The sequence below is a fragment of the Podarcis vaucheri genome, assembly GCF_965113315.1.
Source record: "Podarcis vaucheri genome assembly, chromosome: 8".
In the NCBI taxonomy this organism is placed as follows: domain Eukaryota; kingdom Metazoa; phylum Chordata; class Lepidosauria; order Squamata; family Lacertidae; genus Podarcis; species Podarcis vaucheri.
The window spans coordinates 83,832,105-83,850,157 of record NC_138766.1 but is presented as its reverse complement, the minus strand read 5'-3'; the positions used below and the strand labels follow the sequence as shown (position 1 = coordinate 83,850,157).

General features: G+C 45.6%; 1 protein-coding gene across 1 annotated transcript in view; it reads left to right on the top strand.

Moving 5' to 3' along the window:
* The window catches only part of HHLA1 (HHLA1 neighbor of OC90), a 41,172-nt gene that overhangs the window by 3,617 nt on the left and 19,502 nt on the right, over window positions 1-18,053 (top strand). Inside the window, exons 2-13 of the mRNA XM_082235699.1 lie at window positions 2,061-2,168; window positions 3,883-3,933; window positions 5,407-5,487; window positions 6,128-6,211; window positions 7,440-7,523; window positions 7,958-8,041; window positions 10,800-10,856; window positions 11,470-11,556; window positions 12,373-12,465; window positions 13,263-13,514; window positions 15,357-15,596; window positions 17,443-17,520. Coding sequence (XP_082091825.1) covers window positions 2,093-2,168; window positions 3,883-3,933; window positions 5,407-5,487; window positions 6,128-6,211; window positions 7,440-7,523; window positions 7,958-8,041; window positions 10,800-10,856; window positions 11,470-11,556; window positions 12,373-12,465; window positions 13,263-13,514; window positions 15,357-15,596; window positions 17,443-17,520 — 1,267 coding nt within the window. The 5' untranslated portion in view covers window positions 2,061-2,092. The remainder of the gene's footprint in view (window positions 1-2,060; window positions 2,169-3,882; window positions 3,934-5,406; window positions 5,488-6,127; window positions 6,212-7,439; window positions 7,524-7,957; window positions 8,042-10,799; window positions 10,857-11,469; window positions 11,557-12,372; window positions 12,466-13,262; window positions 13,515-15,356; window positions 15,597-17,442; window positions 17,521-18,053) is intronic.

The following is an 18,053-nucleotide window of genomic DNA, read 5'->3' as shown; positions in this document are numbered from 1 at the left end:
TAGTTTAGCGGGGGGGGGGGAGCCTTCATGAAGAGAACTTCTAATTTACCATATGAAATGTGGGCCAGCAGCATTGCGAGGGTTCATGGTGCCCGGGGCAGGAGCCTATCGTTCCTCTCCACGAATGTTGTTTCCTCTGATGTCAGGAGATGAGCACTGGGCCAGGGGCTTTGAGAGCCAGTGTGGTGCAGTGGTTAAGAGCGGTGGACTTGTAATCTGGGTTCGCTTCCCCGCTCCTCCACATGCAGCTGCTGGGTGACCTTGGGCTAGTCACACTTCTTAAAAGTCTCTCAGCCCCACTCACCTCACAGAGTGTTTGTTGTGGGGGAGGAAGGGAAAGGAGAATGTTAGCCGCTTTGAGACTCCTTCGGGTAGTGATAAAGCGGGATAGCAAATCCAAACACCTCTTCTTCCTTTTCTTCTCTTGCTTTGTGCCCCCTCAAAAAGGCATTTCCCCAAAAGATACCTTTGGCACAATTTTAATGCCATCATTATGATATCGACTGAAAATATTTAATAAGCCAATGTGATGGTTAGATATTGATGGGAAATACTTCATGAGCCAACATCTCAGCAAAGTATAATTAATGCATTAATCATTTTATGGCATTCTAGCAATGAGGAAAGTTCATCATCATCACCATAATTTTATTGGTATGCCACCTTTCCATAGTTAAAACAATGTCCAAGGCGGCTTACAACATGACAAGATTTCCACAATTACCAATGTAACAAAAGTCATAAACAATAAATAAAGCACATCAAAATGCACACAACCAAATGGATAGCAATTTCCACATAAATCATAAAATCTAAAACTGAAAAAATGCAACATTAATATCAATAACAATTTAAAATGACATAGATAAAAAATGAAAACAATTTTTAAAAGGAGCCATTTTTGTCAAGCAGCAGCAGCAGCAGCAGCGGTCCTTTCTGGAGCCCTCGAGGCCCCACCTCCGGCCAGGTGGAGAGAGGCAGGGCATGGCATTATAACCTTTGATTTTGTTTGAAGTTTATACTTGTAACTTAAAAATAATAATAATAATAATAATATAATAATAATAATAATAATAATAATAATAATAATAATAATAATAATATTTTAAGTCAATGACAACCAAGTAGACTAAATGGGATCCTCCTAATTGAGGGGTCCTGGTTGCGCCCGGGCACTCAGGGCACACCAAGGGTTAATTTAGATGGAGGGGTGCAACCCAAGCCCTAGCCATAGCCTTGGGATCATGCCAGGCTGTCTGGGCCAATTGCCTGGGGTGGCGTGATCCCAGGGGCTGTTAAAAACGGCAGTGTGACTTAATTGGGGGCACTTGCTTCGCACTGCTGAACACCCTCCCTCCCTATTGATTAGACAGTGCTGTTCTGGCCTTTCTTTGGATTGGGTCACCTGTTTTGGAACAGGGGCTGGGTAGGATTTTTTTTCCATTTGGCAGACTGGCTATAGCCACTTGGTTTTCGCCTACCTCCTCAACAATTGTCACAACTTGTAAGGTGGCGGTTAGGCATTCGCTCATTGAAATGTGGGGGAGGGGAGGTGCGGCCATCACCAGCCCCTCCAGGAACAGGGTATTCCCGTAAAGGAATCTGGGGGTCCTGGATCTCGTCCGAAGTCCGCTTGAGGGGCTAGGGCCATGCCAGGACCACAAGAACCCTGGGGTGAGCTTCGGTTGGTCTTCATCGATGTTGCTCCCTCGTGTGGTCTACCCTTTGAGACTACCAATCAGAAAGGTGGAGTCAGTTATATTTTGGAGCCAGTGCCTAAGCCAATACCGCTCACATGGTTGTATTAAATAAAATTGTGACCAAAATTTGCCCCAAATTTAAAGTAATGTAAGTGTCAGTGTGAATAGTTACAGATAGGTAGCCGTGTTGGTCTGCCATAGTCAAAATAAAAAAATTCCTTCCAGTAGCACCTTAAAGACCAACTAAGTTAGTTCTTGGTATGAGCTTTCGTGTGCATGCACACTTCTTCAGATACTTCTTCAGATACCTTTCCACCAGAGGTACTGAGTCCCCCACCTCTCTCTTTTCTCACACTCCAGGCAGTTTACATAACTGGAAGTCAGATTCCAAAATGTCATGGTTCCCTCTGCATGGTGCTGTTAATTTATCCCTCGGGTTCCTTTGCCTCCTGTTTGCTTCCAGCTTGGGTAAGTAACACATGTGCATAGGCAAATCTTCGCAGGGCCAGCTCTGCCATTAGGCAGAAGGAAACAGCTGCTTTGGGCAGCACGTGCTGGGAGGTTGGGAGCAGCAACGAGATGCCGGTGCTTTGTGTGACCCACAGGCTGCCCGCCATCTCGTAAGCTAGCTATCTTGTAAGCCAGCGGTGAAGGAGACCCTATCCTACCATCAGGGTTGAAGTAAGATTCAACTGCTGGACCAGTATTGTTAGGGAAGGAGCTCTGTTTTGTGCTGCAAAACATCTCGGACCACCTCTGGGTCTTGCTATCAGCAAAGGAGCTGGCTTTTAGCAAGTAACAAAATACCCATTTCATATTAGCTTGCAGACTTTCAGAGTCAACCCAATTTATGAAATGAGAAGCTGGAACTCAAAGCTGCCATTCAGGCTGCAAACCTGTGCACACTTACCTGGGAGCAAGCCCCACTGGACAAAGGGGATTTTCTTCTGAATAGATACCGTATTTTTCGCTCTATAACATGCACCCGACCATAACACACACGTAGTTTTTAGAGGAGGAAAACAAGGAAAAAAATATTCTAAACGAAACAGTGGATGTATGATTTTTGTGGTTCATGCTGTGGCCACAGACATGTGATCTGACGGTGAGTTTGGGGTAGCCCAATGCAAAAATCCTGAGGATCCATGTGGATCCATGTTTGTAACCACGTTTTTGCACCACTGCGGCCCCAGGCAACAGTGGGTGCGTGATTTTTTTGGTGCAAACTGTAGCCATGGACATGCTATGTGATCTGATGGTGAATTTGGGGTGACCCAGTGCAAAAATCCTGAGGATCCATGTGGATCTGTGCTTTGTAACCACGTTTTAAGTGGGGAGGGAAGGAAAAGCACTCAAGGGACAAGGAGCATGTGTGGGGTGGGTGGAGAAGGATGCTGCTAATAATGCAGAAGAGGGGTATAAGGGGATAAGGCTCCTCTCTTCTCCCGCTTTGCTCCTTTAAAGCAAGCAGGCTCTGCTTTTCTTCCTCCTCCCCGCTCATCCCCGGCTTAGCGAGCTGAAAAACTTTGCTGCTATGTAGTGAGCTGAGTGGGGAGGAGAGAGGGACAGAGATCCTGCTTGCTTTAAAGGAACCAACCGGACAGGAGCCGCTTATACTCGTGTAAGCAGCTTCTCTCGTCTCCCGCTTTGCTCCTTTAAAGAAGCAGGCTCTCTGTCCCTCTCTCCTCCCCACTCAGCGGCTCTTCTCCCGCTTTGCTGTTTCAAAGCGAGCCACAGAGGAGGGAAGCATTCACTCCGTAACACGCACAGACATTTCCCCTTACTTTCTAGGAGGAAAAAAATGCATGTTATGGAGCGAAAACTACAGTATGTGCAAAATTTCACTGCCAGGGTGAAACAACCCTGATTTTTCAGTTTAACGACCTTTGGCTGCTTGAAAAATTATTGAAGTTGTTTGTAGGGTGCATGAAAAGCATCTGCTGCGCTTTTTTTAAAAAAAGTTCCATTTACTAAATATAAACCAGACTTTCTGAATCAGATCCCAATTCATCAAGGGCACCTGGAAGGTTTCCAACTCAAAGCTTTTCCATTCCCTGTATCCCACCATTACTGATGCAGAAGATCTCCAAGAAGCCTTTCATCATTTTCAAGCAAGACAAGTAAGTTTTGTTTTGATAGATTGTGGCATGAAGCAAAGAAGCCTCTTAAATATCTTTTGCAGCTCAAAGCGTGAAAGGAGAAAGCAAGAAAGTGGCGGTGCTGGCAACTGCAGGTAAGTCTTTCTGTGGAAACTCAAGGGTTATAAATAAGGGAGTGTGTTGATATATAGTCTTGCAGACTACCCAAAATCAGAACTGCAGGAAGGGTGACGGATGAGTGTTTCACATGAATAAATTGATATTTTCCCCCTTGCACCCCACTCACCAAAAAGGGGCCAGCTAATACAACATTTTGCCTGAGACAAATGGTGTGATTGTGCTAACCACTAGGGGTCTCTAAAACACCTTCTTCACATCATCATTGTGACTGTCTACCCAATTTGAACCAATGTACGAAACCCGCCTGATTTGCACTTCTTGAACCAATACACAAACCAATACAGTGGTACCTTGGCTCTCGAACTTAATCCATTCCAGAAGTCCGTTTGACTCCCAAAACCGTTCGAAAACCAAGGTGCAGCTTCCAATTGGCTGCAGGAGCTTCCAGCACTCAAGTGGAAGCTGCGTTGGATCTTTGGCTTCCGAAAAGTGTTCAAAAACCAGAACACTTACTTCCGGGTGTTCAGCATTCAGGAGCTGATTTGTTTGACAACTAAGCTGTTTGAGAACCAAGCTACCACTGTACACAGCTAGCCTTCACAATTCACAGATATCTGAATTTCACAATGCAGTTCCTCAACCAAACCAGAGCACTTCAGAACTTACTGCCTCAAAGTTTTCCAGAAATGTAAGAACAGCAGGATGTTGGCATGCAGAGGGTCACAGAAGGTTGTCCCCTTCCAGCTGTCCCACTGCGAAGACCCATTGGCCTCTGCTCTGATGTAAATCAGCGACCCAGGCTTCAAAACCAGGGCACACTATGTCAGCAGAGTGAACTGCGCACACAGAATAGGTGTGAGGCTTGTGGAAGCATACTACAACTATGGATTTATTAATCATAAATCAGGACAAAGAAACATGTCGTCTCCCTCTTTGTCTTCTCCGAGAGACAGAGAAAAGCAAAAGCTATACACAAACAGAAGTTCCCAGCAGACTGTGCTGGATTGTAAACAGACATGTGACACGCAACAGTTCCATGTCTGTAACTAAAGGTGGAGTGGAATTTTTCAACATGCATGAAGCTGACTGACCAGAAGTCACTTTATGCGGAAAACAGCCATATGAATTTGTTCCTTTGTTGTTTACCTGATCGTTGTTTTCTGTGTGCCATTGCCTGCTTCCAAACTGAGACAAAACCAGATAACTTTTCAGGTGTTACTGATTCTCACAGAGCACCTCTGTCAGTTTTGCAATGAGGAAGAAGTCTAGTGAGGTGAGACCCAGAGAAGTAGTGCAGGCAGTGTACCAACCATATTGTGCATAACTGTCTTGGATGTGGCATGGGTTATGCAACCTCATTATAGCTGTTGCATATGCAATCACAAGCGCAAAACTGTTGCTGAACTATGCGCTTTGAAGTGTTTGGTTTGGGCATAATTGCAACATGGAATGTCGGCACTAATAAGAAATGGTTTCTTCTTTTCCAGAGTTGCCTGCTAAATCGGTTGATCTGGCAGCGATTAACCTGACTGAATTGGTAAATGGGATGCTAAACACAGCTCTCAAAGGTATCTGTTCCTTCCCCTTCTATTATTTGTTAGAATTCCAGCTGCATGATTGCAGTCATGGGATTGTTGTCTTTCACATGACAGTATATGTTTTGACTCCACAGAGTGTGAAGTGATGGAGACAGGATGTTTGTGTTACTGTGTTCCGTGAAGTGGGACTATTGTCCTTTGTTTTTTCTCTTTGCTGTCTGATGCTAGAGATAGAGGGAGCCATGTTGCAGTGCTCCGTGTGTGTTTATATGTAAATAAAGTAGATTAACCAAAATGCTGAGTTGCTGAGGTCTGTTACGCATGATGTGCAAACTCTACGGATCCCTAAGTGTGCTGTTGTCGGTTGGCATTGTTCTCTGTGATGTTTGGGCAGAAGAAAGCTTTTGAAGCTCCCAAATGATCGACCAGGAGGGAGAGAACATGCCAGTCGGGCATGTGTCTCTGCCAGGGTCCTACTCGAGTGTAGGCTGAGCTCCTTGATTAACTACATTCAATGCATGCCCATTGGAGAATGGAGAAAGGAGGTATGCAATGTTAGGAGCAGGGGCAGGGAAAAGCAAATGCTATATCTGTGAGCTTGGGCCCTTTCCCGAATATTCATTTGCATGCGTATATAACTGATGGGCAAGTTTTGTTTATATCTCCACAGGCAGCAAAAAGTTCTTCTCATTGCTGAGCATCACATCTTACAGCTCGTATGCCTTCCATAAGGTTTCCATAGTCGTCTACAACAGTAAGCTAATTTTCCTTCAGGGAGGAAGGGTGGGTTATAAATCTAATAAATATATATTAATGGGTTTTTAAACATTGTGGTTTGTCAATGACAATTATGCCATGCTTTTTCTGCTATCTTTGATGAGATTTTCCTAAAAAGGAGGATGAAAGCCCTGTTCAGGGAAGTTTTTAATGTGTGACATTTTTGTGTATTTTTGGTCTCTGTGGAAGCTGCCCAGAGTGGCTGGGGAAACCCAGCCAGATGGGCGGGGTACAAATAATAAATTATTATTAATTATTATAATTTAGAAACAAGCAAAACATAAGCCATTAAATAAATATTTATAGAATTTATCTACCACTTCCTCCTCCAAGGAGCCCAGGGTAGTGAACATGGTTCATCCCTTTATCCTCACAACAACACTGTGAGGGAGGTTAGGTTGAGACACAGCAACTGGTCCAATAAATTGTTGGAAACACGCCTGGGAAGGCCTCCAGCTTCCTAAGTCTTCAGGGCGTCTCTCTGTGGTCTTCCCTGACAGTAAATCTCCCTCAGTTCAGAGAGACCAGTAATAAGTGACTCCTCTCTCCTGAGAGGAGCACACTCGTCTTCTGGCATATCATAGCAGAAGAAAGAGTCAATCAGTAGCTCTAAACTACTTTATTTTACAGTCTATATACAGAGAATCCATCAGCACGTCTGTGCTCTTTCAGCATCAGTACAGAAGTAAAACTAACTTCCAACAGTACTGAGACTTCCAGTGTGGTGTAGTGGTTAAGAGCGGTAGACTCATAATCTGGGGAACCGGGTTCGCGTCTCTGCTCCTCCACCTGCAGCTGCTGGGTGACCTTGGGCCAGTCGCACTTCTTTGAAGTCTCTCAGCCCCACTCACCTCACAGAGTGTTTGTTGTGGGGGAGGAAGGGAAAAGGAGAATGTTAGCTGCTTTGAGACTCCTGAAGGGGAGTGATAAAGCGGGATATCAAATCCAAACTCCTCCTCCTCCTCCTCCTCCTCCTCCTCCTCCTCCTCCTCTTCTTCTTCTTCTTCTTCTTCTTCCTGTCTCACGCTCTCTCAGACACTCACATGATATACACAAAACATAGTGCTACTGCTGGAGCAGCACGGATGGATAAAAAACCTAACATAAATTACCTGATTTAACAATTCAACTCCTGAACATTGCCCATGTCTTAAACGCCTCTGCAGTGTATGTCTTGTTGCTTTGTCCCCCTCCTTTCTTTACAGTATCCAACCTGAAGAATATCGACCCCACCAAATTCCCCATGAGGTACTGCTATTGCTTGAACAACAGGACAAATGACTTAACAGGTGAGTGGTGCGTGAAAGATATTTGCTATTGCCACCAGGGGGACATTGCCAAAGTATCTGAGGGATACACCCAACATGTCAGTCTTTACTCGCCGGTAAGCAATATGCCGTTGCACAGGAGTTGGGTGCCAATACTTAAAAATAAAAATGGGCAATTTAAACACCCTTTTTGGGGTGGGGGAAGTGATGATTGTAAACCAGGGATGGTGAACATGGCAGCCCTACAGATTATTGCAAACCAGGGTGGCCAGTTCTTGGGCATGATGGGATTTGTAGTCCAACAGGTGGACCATAGATCCCACCATCCCTGTCGAAATGTGTAGTTTGGCCTTTTCTGTTCCATCACTTCATTTTTGGTGGTAAAGAGATGGACTTGGGGAAGGTCCTGGACTAGACAAGTGCTTTATTTATTTGGCTGGGTTTTCTCTCTCCAGATTTTACCGCTTTGCTAGTTGATATCGTTGGCAACTCCACTGATTCCCTTAAAGAAATTTTCAAGTCTACCTCTATTGTGTCAGGTAAGAGTCATTGCTGGCAAATTTGATGCCAAGTGCATTAAGCTTGACAATCGAAGGGCAGGTACAGGGAATGTGGGTGCCGGGTCATGGACCCCATCTGCTGCCCTGACCAGAGGGGCTCCCCACCACACTCACCCGCCTCACCTGAACTAAGGTCACCAGATTTTTTTCAAAGAATCCAGGAACACTTTTTTTTTTTGAAAAGAGAAAAAAAAGATATTTAAAAATAATAATTAAGAAGTAGAATCTTCTCTTCTGCGGTCTCCTCTGTCGTGCGGCCTTCCTCTGGGCCCCAGCCTGCTCTCTTGGAGCGCTAGCCACCAGGAGGTAGGCTTGGGTCAGGCCTGGGCTCAGCCATGTGTCCTTGCCCTTCCGGTGCTCTCCTACCTCTCTTCCTTAGCGGTGGCAGCAGCGCGACAAGGTTGGGGCTCCCCTCTTTTTTCTCCTTCCTCTTTCTCTCTCTCCCTTTTCCTTCTCCTTTCCTCCTTCTCCCTGCATTGGTTCCGGGGTTTTCCTGGCCCCGGAATGCCGCTGGGCAGTCAGCCAAGTGGCCAGTGCTCTCGCTCCCAGCTCAATTTGGGTCGTGGGGGGGGGTCAGCAGTTCCCCCAGTTGATGCACCAGGTGTACCCAGTTTCCCCTTGGCAGTGGTGGTGCCAGTGGCAGTCTCAGCAGCTCGGAGCCAGCCTGTTAACGCAGTTGATCGCTGATCGCTGACATGGCACCCGCCATTTTGCCTCACCAGAAGTCCCCATATGATGTGTCTTGTGCTGTTGAACCAATTACACAACATTCATGTCAGGGAACTTACATCGGAGCCACAGGCGGAGGCAAGGCTCCCGAGTGATGCTGGAGAAGGGCCCAGCAGGGAGAGAGGCAGCTCATCAGCTGGGGAAGGAAATCAGCGTAACACCAGGGATAAAGGGGGGCAGATGGGGGAATCGGCGAGGGGGCTCCAGGACTCCTCGCCGGAGACCAGCGGGGAGAGCACGGGTCCTCCGCTACCCACACCCTCTCTGCGCAGAAGACTTCCGCGCAGGGAGAGTAGGAGGAGACTTGGCGTCGAAGAGCTTTTATGCTGGAAAAGGTTTAAGAAACGCCCACTGACGGATTCTGCTAGCGACTGAGGCAGCCATGAAGTGAAGGGCTGTCCAGACAGAAAAGGTTTAACAAGCCAACTTAGCCAGGAGTGGCGGCAACTTACACACGAGCAACCCCTATTATAATTACAATTCATTCCCTACTAATAAATCTACAGCACTTAAAATATAAACCCGGGGGCATTAAATGAAATCCGGGGACGTTCCGGGGATGGATTTTGTCCGGGGCGGGGACAGATTTGTAAATCCAGGGACTGTCCCCAGGAAATGGGGACGTCTGGTAACCATAAGCTGAGCAGCACTTTGAGCAGGAGCTGGGAGAGGATGGGCCCTTGCCTTCCTCAGCTATGCAGTGTCTCCCACCGGTGGGGGAGGCAGGCAGATGGCAAGACTCGTGCCAGTGCCCCAGCCCAAGGAGCCATGCACGTGTGTCCTGCTGATGCTCCACAGCCCTGTCTGGCAGCAGGATTGGCGATGCATGGATGCGCAGGTTAGGAGGCGCAATACTTGCCTTACTGGGCGCAATACTTGCCGTGCCCTGGGAATCAGCAACCCACGCTACACCACTGCTGCCCATGCCATCCACCGGGAGCACCCCTTTTCAGGACTTACAGCAGCTTAAGACCCACAGTGCTAAATATAGTAAAGGTTTGTTATCTATGCTAGCATTTGATTGATGTTGGAGAGAGACTGAGTTGAGAAATAAGACTAAGAGCACATATTAATATAGGAATGTATTAGATAAAATGTAGAGAAATATACAATAACAAGGGTACATTCATTTGTAAAAAAAGGAATATACAACGGGATAGACAGGAAGTCCAATGTGTTTGCATGCATTTGACTTTGGGGAAAAAATTATGTCCTTGGGTTTTTTTCTCTCTTCCCTTTTCTTTCTTTCTTTCTTTCTTTCTTTCTTTCTTTCTTTCTTGGTATATAAAATTTGTATATAATCTTGGTATACATGTTAGAAAGTATACTATAATGAACCCTGTAATGTAATATGGCAATGTTTACTGATGTAATATAAGAATGTAAGAATGTTAACAAATAAATAAAATGCAAAGGGGGGGGGGAGAGAAAGACCCACAGTGCTTGGGTCAGTCAGCTGGATCCCAGTTCAGCTGAGGGTCATAGAAATGTAGATTTGGAAGGGACTACAAGGGTCATCTAGTCTTACAATGTGGAGCTGGAACCCACGACCCTGAGATTAGGAGACTCGTGCTCTACCAACTGAGCTGTGGAAGGAGGTAAGCTGGCATAGCCTGGCTGAGCTGAGATCCCCCTGTTTCAGCCAAGGATCTGCTGGATCCCATCCTGCTCCTCCTGGTGGATCTTTCTATAGGATTGTTCCCTTATCCACTACACAAATTCAGGAGGGAATCAGATTGAGGCTCGATTTGTTTGGATGCCGTGTGTGTGTGTGTGTGTGTGTGTTTAATGCATGCTACAAAGAAGGTCCAGTGAGGAAATTATAAGGAGGGCATTGTTCCTTGCTGTTGCCCCTTGAAATTCCAACTTGAAAGAAATTGGCACTACAACTTTCAGGATAATTTTTGGATATTTCTGTCGCAGACTTTGTGATGTGAATGAGATAACTGATTTTGTTGTTGTTGTTCCTCTTCAATGAGTTTTAATTAAGGCAGCATCTGTCTTTCAGTGAGCCAAGGAAATGACACGGACTGCATCTATATTTGTGTCATGTCAGGCCGCACAGGTAACCATGTAATTGCTCTTCTCTTCCCCAAATATGTTGCTTAGAAATCTGAACTCTGTATTTGGAAGAACCCTGTGCACAAAACCCCACCTTGGACTTGACCACTTCAGCCAGGGGTGTTCAGAGCTTCTTTGCTTTGGATGGGGGTGTTTCAGGGCTAAATCTCTGCCCAAGCTAACCTAACATGCAAAGAGGAAGGGTTGTAGTGATGGAGACCAATCCTTAAGGTTGAATGGGGCACTGCCTCCCCAACCTCATGCTGGCTGAAGGTACCTGTCCAGGGTGTGGCACTAACTGAAAACATCTACCTTCATGGTCCTTGTTTTGCATTTGACGAACTCAACAGGAAGGACAATGGAGATGAATCTAGAATTTAGTTGGCTGTGCCAGTTATGGGCTCTAGAGCCACCTACTGTTGGCCTCCATGCCTTCCACTAGCCAACACCTGGACCTTGAGCATGTTACTCAAATGCTCTTTCACTGAGCTACAGCCCTTCCCATGATTCTGGGACAAGCACTAGCCTGCTTGCTTACTGCTATCCCAGGTCATTTTCTCGCCCCTTGTCACATCCAGTTTTTACTGAAGCATCCTGAATCCATGTTTTCCCAACAGGAAGAAACCTGTCTGATTTGTGGGAAGCCATTGAAAAGTCACCGTTTATTAATTACACTTTTTCAGGAAATGTGTCAGACCTTCTGGGTAAGTGTATCTTGAATGTAACACGGAGGGAGGCCGAGCTGTTAATGAACAAGAAGCGTGTTTGAGTTGCATGAAATGGCCAGGCTTTGATCTTTGGAAGTTAAGCTTGCTTCTATCCTAAGACCCTTTAGCGCTACTGAGGCATTACTTGTCAGCCGGGCACACAAGCAAAATGGTGGTACTTAATATAGCTCAATCCTATCCACCAATGTCCTCTCCCAGGGCCCAGTTCCTCCTTTAACATTTATTCCCATGCAAATCCCATTCAGTATGAGCAGGGAACCTCAGGCCCAGAGGTCAATAATCAAAGAAATTGTAGACTTGGGAGGAACCACAAGAGTCATCAACTTCATTGACTTGGGAGGAACCACAAGAGTCATCAACTTCACTGACTTGGGAGGAACCACAAGAGTCATCAACTTCATTGACTTGGGAGGAACCACAAGAGTCATCAACTTCATTGACTTGGGAGGAACCACAAGAGTCATCAACTTCAACCTCCCTGCATTGCAGGCATGTGGCCCTTCTAAGGCTGCCTGCAAGTAAGCGTGGCCCTCAAACTGGGGGGGGGGATCCCCATTACAGCTATTTGTGAAAGCTCATCTGCAGTGTTCATCATAAGATTCTGAATTGCAGATACTGCCTCTGTTATTGGTTCCTGTTCAGCATGACCATGGGCAGGCAGCTTAGAGATGAGGTGCTTCTCAATCGGTTATTACCAGTTTCCTGTGGTGTTTTCCAGTGTTTGGCGGTGATGGCCATTGCGTTTTCTCTGCTGCAATAGCTTTCCTTTCTTTTTCTCTCACTCCCTCAAAGGTTTAGATTTGATTCTCCCCGGCCTGGTTCCTTTATGGGAAGATGCTGGCAAGGTCTTAGGTGATGCTGCAAAAGACACATGGACATTTAAAAGTGCGCAAGTATCCCTCTGTGTTTGGAAAGGCAATCTTTTGTTTATTTGGCTGACTAATCCTTTGTCTTTCAATGGGCATGGTTGTTTTTAGATGTTCTTAATGCTTTCAAAAGCACAAAATGCCTTCACTTACCTTATTGTACCGGCAATGATATCACTTTGATGGGCTCTAGCCCTGATCTTCACCATTCCTAAAAATGTTGCATTCTCTGTTTTCTGTATCACAGTTCCCAGGCTACTTTGGGGGAAGCCATGACTTGTATCTGCCTGTGATGGCTTCTAGCCAAGTAGTATTGGAAGCACAAAATCAATGTGTGTACTGGTGGAGACAGTGGTGTGCTTACGCATGTATGTAATTGAAATATATATAAGCACATATATATTTATCCTCTGATGGGGCACCACTGAGGGTACCATATGTCCCAGAGGTGCACTTAATTTGTACTGCAAAACTGGGCTTTTAGAGTTGCAGCTCCAGCCCTCTGGAATCAATTGCCAGCTGAAATAAGATGGGACTTGACATTTAGGTGGTTACTGAAGACCTTTTCCATAAGAAGACCTTCCCAAAAGTGTGACTCAGTCATTTTTTTGCAATACTATTTGTACAACTGTAGAAATGGCTTTATTGTTTTTCAGAACTTTTGGGGGTTGTTTTTTTGTATTCAAACTCATTTTTTATTGCTGTATGCCAGTTTGGTAATTTTGGGCAGTGAAGCAGTTTATAAATCTGCAAACAATAATGACATATCTATATCTAATCTATATTTTATCTTCATATTTCCTAAACATATTTCAGCTACAAAGATACCTAGGTGGTCACAGACTGGCGACTGGAAAGGAAAAGAGATGCCTTTCATGCAGGATCCCATGATACAAAAGAGTGTTAATCCAACAGGCTTCGAAGCATCATCCTCAGAGGTTCCCTTATGGCTGCACACTGAGGTTTCAAGAGCGTATGAGGTTTCATCAACTACAACAGCTTCCACAGGGCCTCCTCCAACTCCTCTGGGAAGCTTTGACAGTCCATCAGAAGCTCCAGCAACCCTCAGTGAGTTCTAAGGATTCAGAACAGGGTGCACAGATCATATCTGGATGGAGTGTGAGCATAAAGCAGGCAACTGCAATCTGTCACTCAGACAACCGCTTTCTCTGTGTCACATTTATTTTAATAGATTTTATTACTTTCCTTGGGAACGCTTTTAAAACCTGCTCTGTTTCATTTCAAACAATCATTCTCTGCACAGATAACATAAAAAAAGCCTTGAATATCGGCAGTTGCAATGGAAACACCTAAAACTGCATTAAGCATGAACATATACAGCAAATCCATCTTCATATCAAAGACCAATAGCTAAGAAAAGGAGACTGCCATATCCTTTCAGAGTGTCCTTCCCTCATTCTACACAATTTGTTTCTAAATCGTTCCCCCCCCCCATTCCCTAAAGTATGGGAAGCTAGGGTAATTTAAATTAAGTGGGCGTAACATGTGCCAGATTCAAACTACATTCAGCAGTGGGACTGCTGCCAGCTGAGCCAACCTAAGCCTGGCACAGCAAAGGTAAAGGTAAAGGTAAAGGTAAAGGACCCCTGACAATTAAGTCCAGTCATGGACGACTCTGGGGTTGCGGCGCTCATCTCGCTTTACAGGCCGAGCGAGCTGATGTTTGTCCGCAGACAGTTTTTCCAGGTCATGTGGCCAGCATGACTAAGCTGCTTCTGTCACAATGGAAACCAGAGCAGCTCAAGGAAACGCCGTTTACCTATTTATCTACTTGCACTGGAAGTAGGAAAACAAGCCTTTAAAATAGCATCTGAATTGCACCGTAAGTCCTACGAGGTTGCCAGTTCATGTGACTGAGCTGAACAGAGTTAAGATTCTGAGTAAGTACCCCTTGCTTGCTCAGTCCCTTGTGTCTCCCATGGAATGTCCATTTTTCAGGGCTTGGGCAGTTCACACTCCTGGCTCATGGGAATAGGACAAACAGTGGACACTCAGGTTGTGAACGTGATCTGTGCGGGAGGCACGTTCGCAACCCGCAGCGCCGTGTCTGCACACACGCGGGTTGTAATTCAGTGCTTCTGCGCGTGCGCAAGCGCCGAAATGCGGAAGGTTCGGCATGGTGCGCAACCCAAAAACACACAACCCTAAACATCTGTAACCCGAGGTATGACTGTATTCACAAATAACTGTGCACAGGATTGTTGTCCTTGCTTTTGTACCACAGGCAATGAAAAGTTTGTCCACAGGCCGCTTGGATAGGCTTCTCAATGAGCCCTCAGGATCTGTTATTAGGGTTGCCATGCGTCCAGGAAAACCCGGACATGTCCTCTTTTTGGGGCCCAACATGCCCATCTGGGTAGAATTTTAAATTTTAAAGGAAATGTCTGTGAGTTTTTCCCTAAATTGGGGTGGGTGTGGAGCAGTGACCCATGCCCCCCTTCTCTTTGTGGTAGTGATACCAGGGTTCCCTGTTAAAGCGGTTGTTTTGAGGGGAGGCTTTGGCCGTATGCCGAGAGGTTGTCATTGCCGGTGTAACGGGGGCGGCACTCTCTGTTTGAACATATGTTCTCCAGAGCCAACCCTCCCCCCCCACACACACTCTGGATAACCATGATGTTCCTCAGATCCCCAGCCAAGGTCTACCCACATCTGAAACATAATGAAGTTGTGGCCAATTTTAATCCCATAGCACATTGTCTTGAGTCATTATTCCACATGGGGGCTGTCCATGTTTTTGGGGACTCCGCGTGACCACACAAAAGGTGCATGAGTGCGATGGCTGCCCCGAACGCCTCTTTCCCCAGTTCGGGCTGGCAATGGCTCGGGCTGCCCTCTTTTTTGCTCTTCAAGATATGGCAACCCTATCTGTTATGCGTCTTAATTTTTCAGCTCCAGAGATGCCTGCGCAACCATGGACCATTGCTTCAAAAGGTGATGGGGCATCCTCGCTGCTGTTCACCATGTGGCAACAGACTCCTGGCTTGAAAGGTGCTGAGGCTTCATCTTTCCAAGAGTCCTCGTGGCTGCAGACGGATGCTGTGAAAGAATGGGCGGTCTCGCCTACTGTGATGGCTTCTTCCTTGCCTCCGTTGAGCTATGGCAATCTGCCTGGAACACAGCCAGTGCCAAGTGAGCATTCAGAGTGTGGGAAGCAGAGGGATGATAGATGCCCACTGTGAAACCTTGCTTTGTATACAGGGTACTGTACTTAGCTTTAGAAACACTTGGGGAGGAATCCTATAACCGGATCTACCAGGATGAGCAGGTTAGGATCCAACAGATCTCTGGCTTGTCAGGAGTTCAGCCTACACTCGAGTAGGACTCTGGCAGAGACACATGCCCGACCGGCATGTTCCCTCCCTCCTGGTCGATCGTTCGGGAGCTTCATAAGGTTTCTTTCACCCTGAACATCACAGCGACTAATGCCAACCAACACCGGCACACTTTGCATTTTGGCTAATCTACTTTATTTACATATAAACAGACACGGAGCACTGCAACATGGCTCCCTCTCTCTCTAGCATCAGACAGCAAAGATAAAAAGAACAAAGGACAACAGTCCTACTTCACGGAACACAATAACACAAACATCCTGTTTCTGTCACTTCCCACTCTGTGGAGTCAAAACATACACCATCATGTGAAGACAAAAATCTTATGACTGCAATCATGGATCAGGAATTCTGAACTTGGGAGTTTCCCGAAACAGCTGGCTCTGCCAGCTTAACTCCCTCATCCTTGGCTCAGCCAGAGATATGCCAGCATATGTTCCCCATCCCAGTTCAACAGGGACTCAGCTGGTGGTGTTATATGATACTGCTTAGAATAATAGAATTATAGAGTTGGAAGGGACTCTGAGAGGCTTCTAGTCCAACCCCCGGCAATACAGAAATCCTCCCAAAGACTGTCCCTGGGTGTGCTTGAACCACCAACCTTCATGTCAATCATTTGGTGACAGCAGCAGGAAGCAATGAGTCATGTCTATGAAGGAGGCAGGATGAGTCTAGCATCACAGATGCAACCTCCATATTGCCTCAGGTGCAAAACATTTTGTTGTAGTTAATTCACCGATTAATTGGTGGATCATCTGCAATCATGTGATGTGCATGCATGGCTAAATGGGTTATTGTGTATGAATCGGGAAGCTCTGTGGGTATAAATTCACTGTAGATCCTCAGGGGGGAAAATATTCATTTTGTTGAAGGATTCTTGAACCTTGTACACAAGATTGCATCCTTTTATTCCTGGGTGTCCGTGCAGTTTGAATCTCTATTTGTACGAGATTAAAATCCAACAGTTTGGGAACCTTTATGACTTTGCTTTAAAGCATGGTCGTATTTCCAGCTCCAGCTATCTTGATATTATTTTGGGGTCCTTCCCCCCCAAAAAACCCCCCAACATAATCTAAAATAGGACCAGTCAATGTATTGCCTTCTAAATGTTACTGAACTCCATCTCCCATAAGACCCTGCTGGCACAGGCAACAGTCAGGGGAGATGTGAGATGTAAACCAAGAATGTCATATGGAGGGTACCACATTGACTATCCCAATCTAAACAAAAGGTGGGAGGAAATGCCATTTCAGTCAAATGATCTGATGATGGTGATTATTATGTTTAAAGCAAAGTTTCCAATACAGTGGTACCTCTGTGCTGCCGCCGCACGATTTCTGTTCTCATTCTGAAGCAAAGTTCTTAACCTGAAGCACTATTTCTGGGTTAGCGGAGTCTGTAACCTGAAGCGTCTGTAACCCGAGGTACCACTGTACTTAAGAAAATGTTTGTACACAGTAAACTTCCTAAGAATTGGGATCAGTTCTCTCTTTTTAAGCAGATCTGAAAATTTACGAAGATGCTCCAGTTTAAGAACCCCACATCAGATTTAGTCCATGTTTATCTCTCTTAGATATAACCCATGCAAAGTTTAAATTCAGTTCTGATCAGAGGCAACTAATTTTAACATTCAACCCTTTCAGCAACAGGAATTCCTTTACCGCTGGCTTCTCCTTCCATAGAGCAAGTGCAGGATGCATTGAAGACCCGCCCTCCTCCCTGTGAGTAGAGATTGTCTATGAAAATGTCTGAATAATCTACTGGAAAGATCTTGCATGGGTTACTCTCTTGCAGCAAAAACAATCCAAAGTTTGTTTGGGTGTCATTTTAAGGATTAACAGAGCCTGGTTTTTCTGATGGATCAGGCACCCCAAAACTCAGCCCTCCAGATGTTTTGGGACTACAAATCCCATCATCCCTAGCTAACAGGACCAGTGGTCAGGGATGATGGGAATTGTAGTCCCAAAACATCTGGAGGGCCGAGTTTGGGGGTGCCTGTGATGGATGAAGTCCTGTGATATCTCAGCACGAGTAACAAGGAACGTGGGGCAGGGGGGGGGATTAATTCAGTTTGCATTTAAAGCTGAACTCACTGAATTTACACTTGCCAAAACAGTATGCAAACTGAAACACACCTCATTCTCCTCTATTCTATTTCCAGTGCAGTTCTGTGGCCAAGCAATGTCCACAGAAATACTAGGGTAAAATAAATACAGTACACATAAATATATTAGTGAAATGAAAATGCATGAAT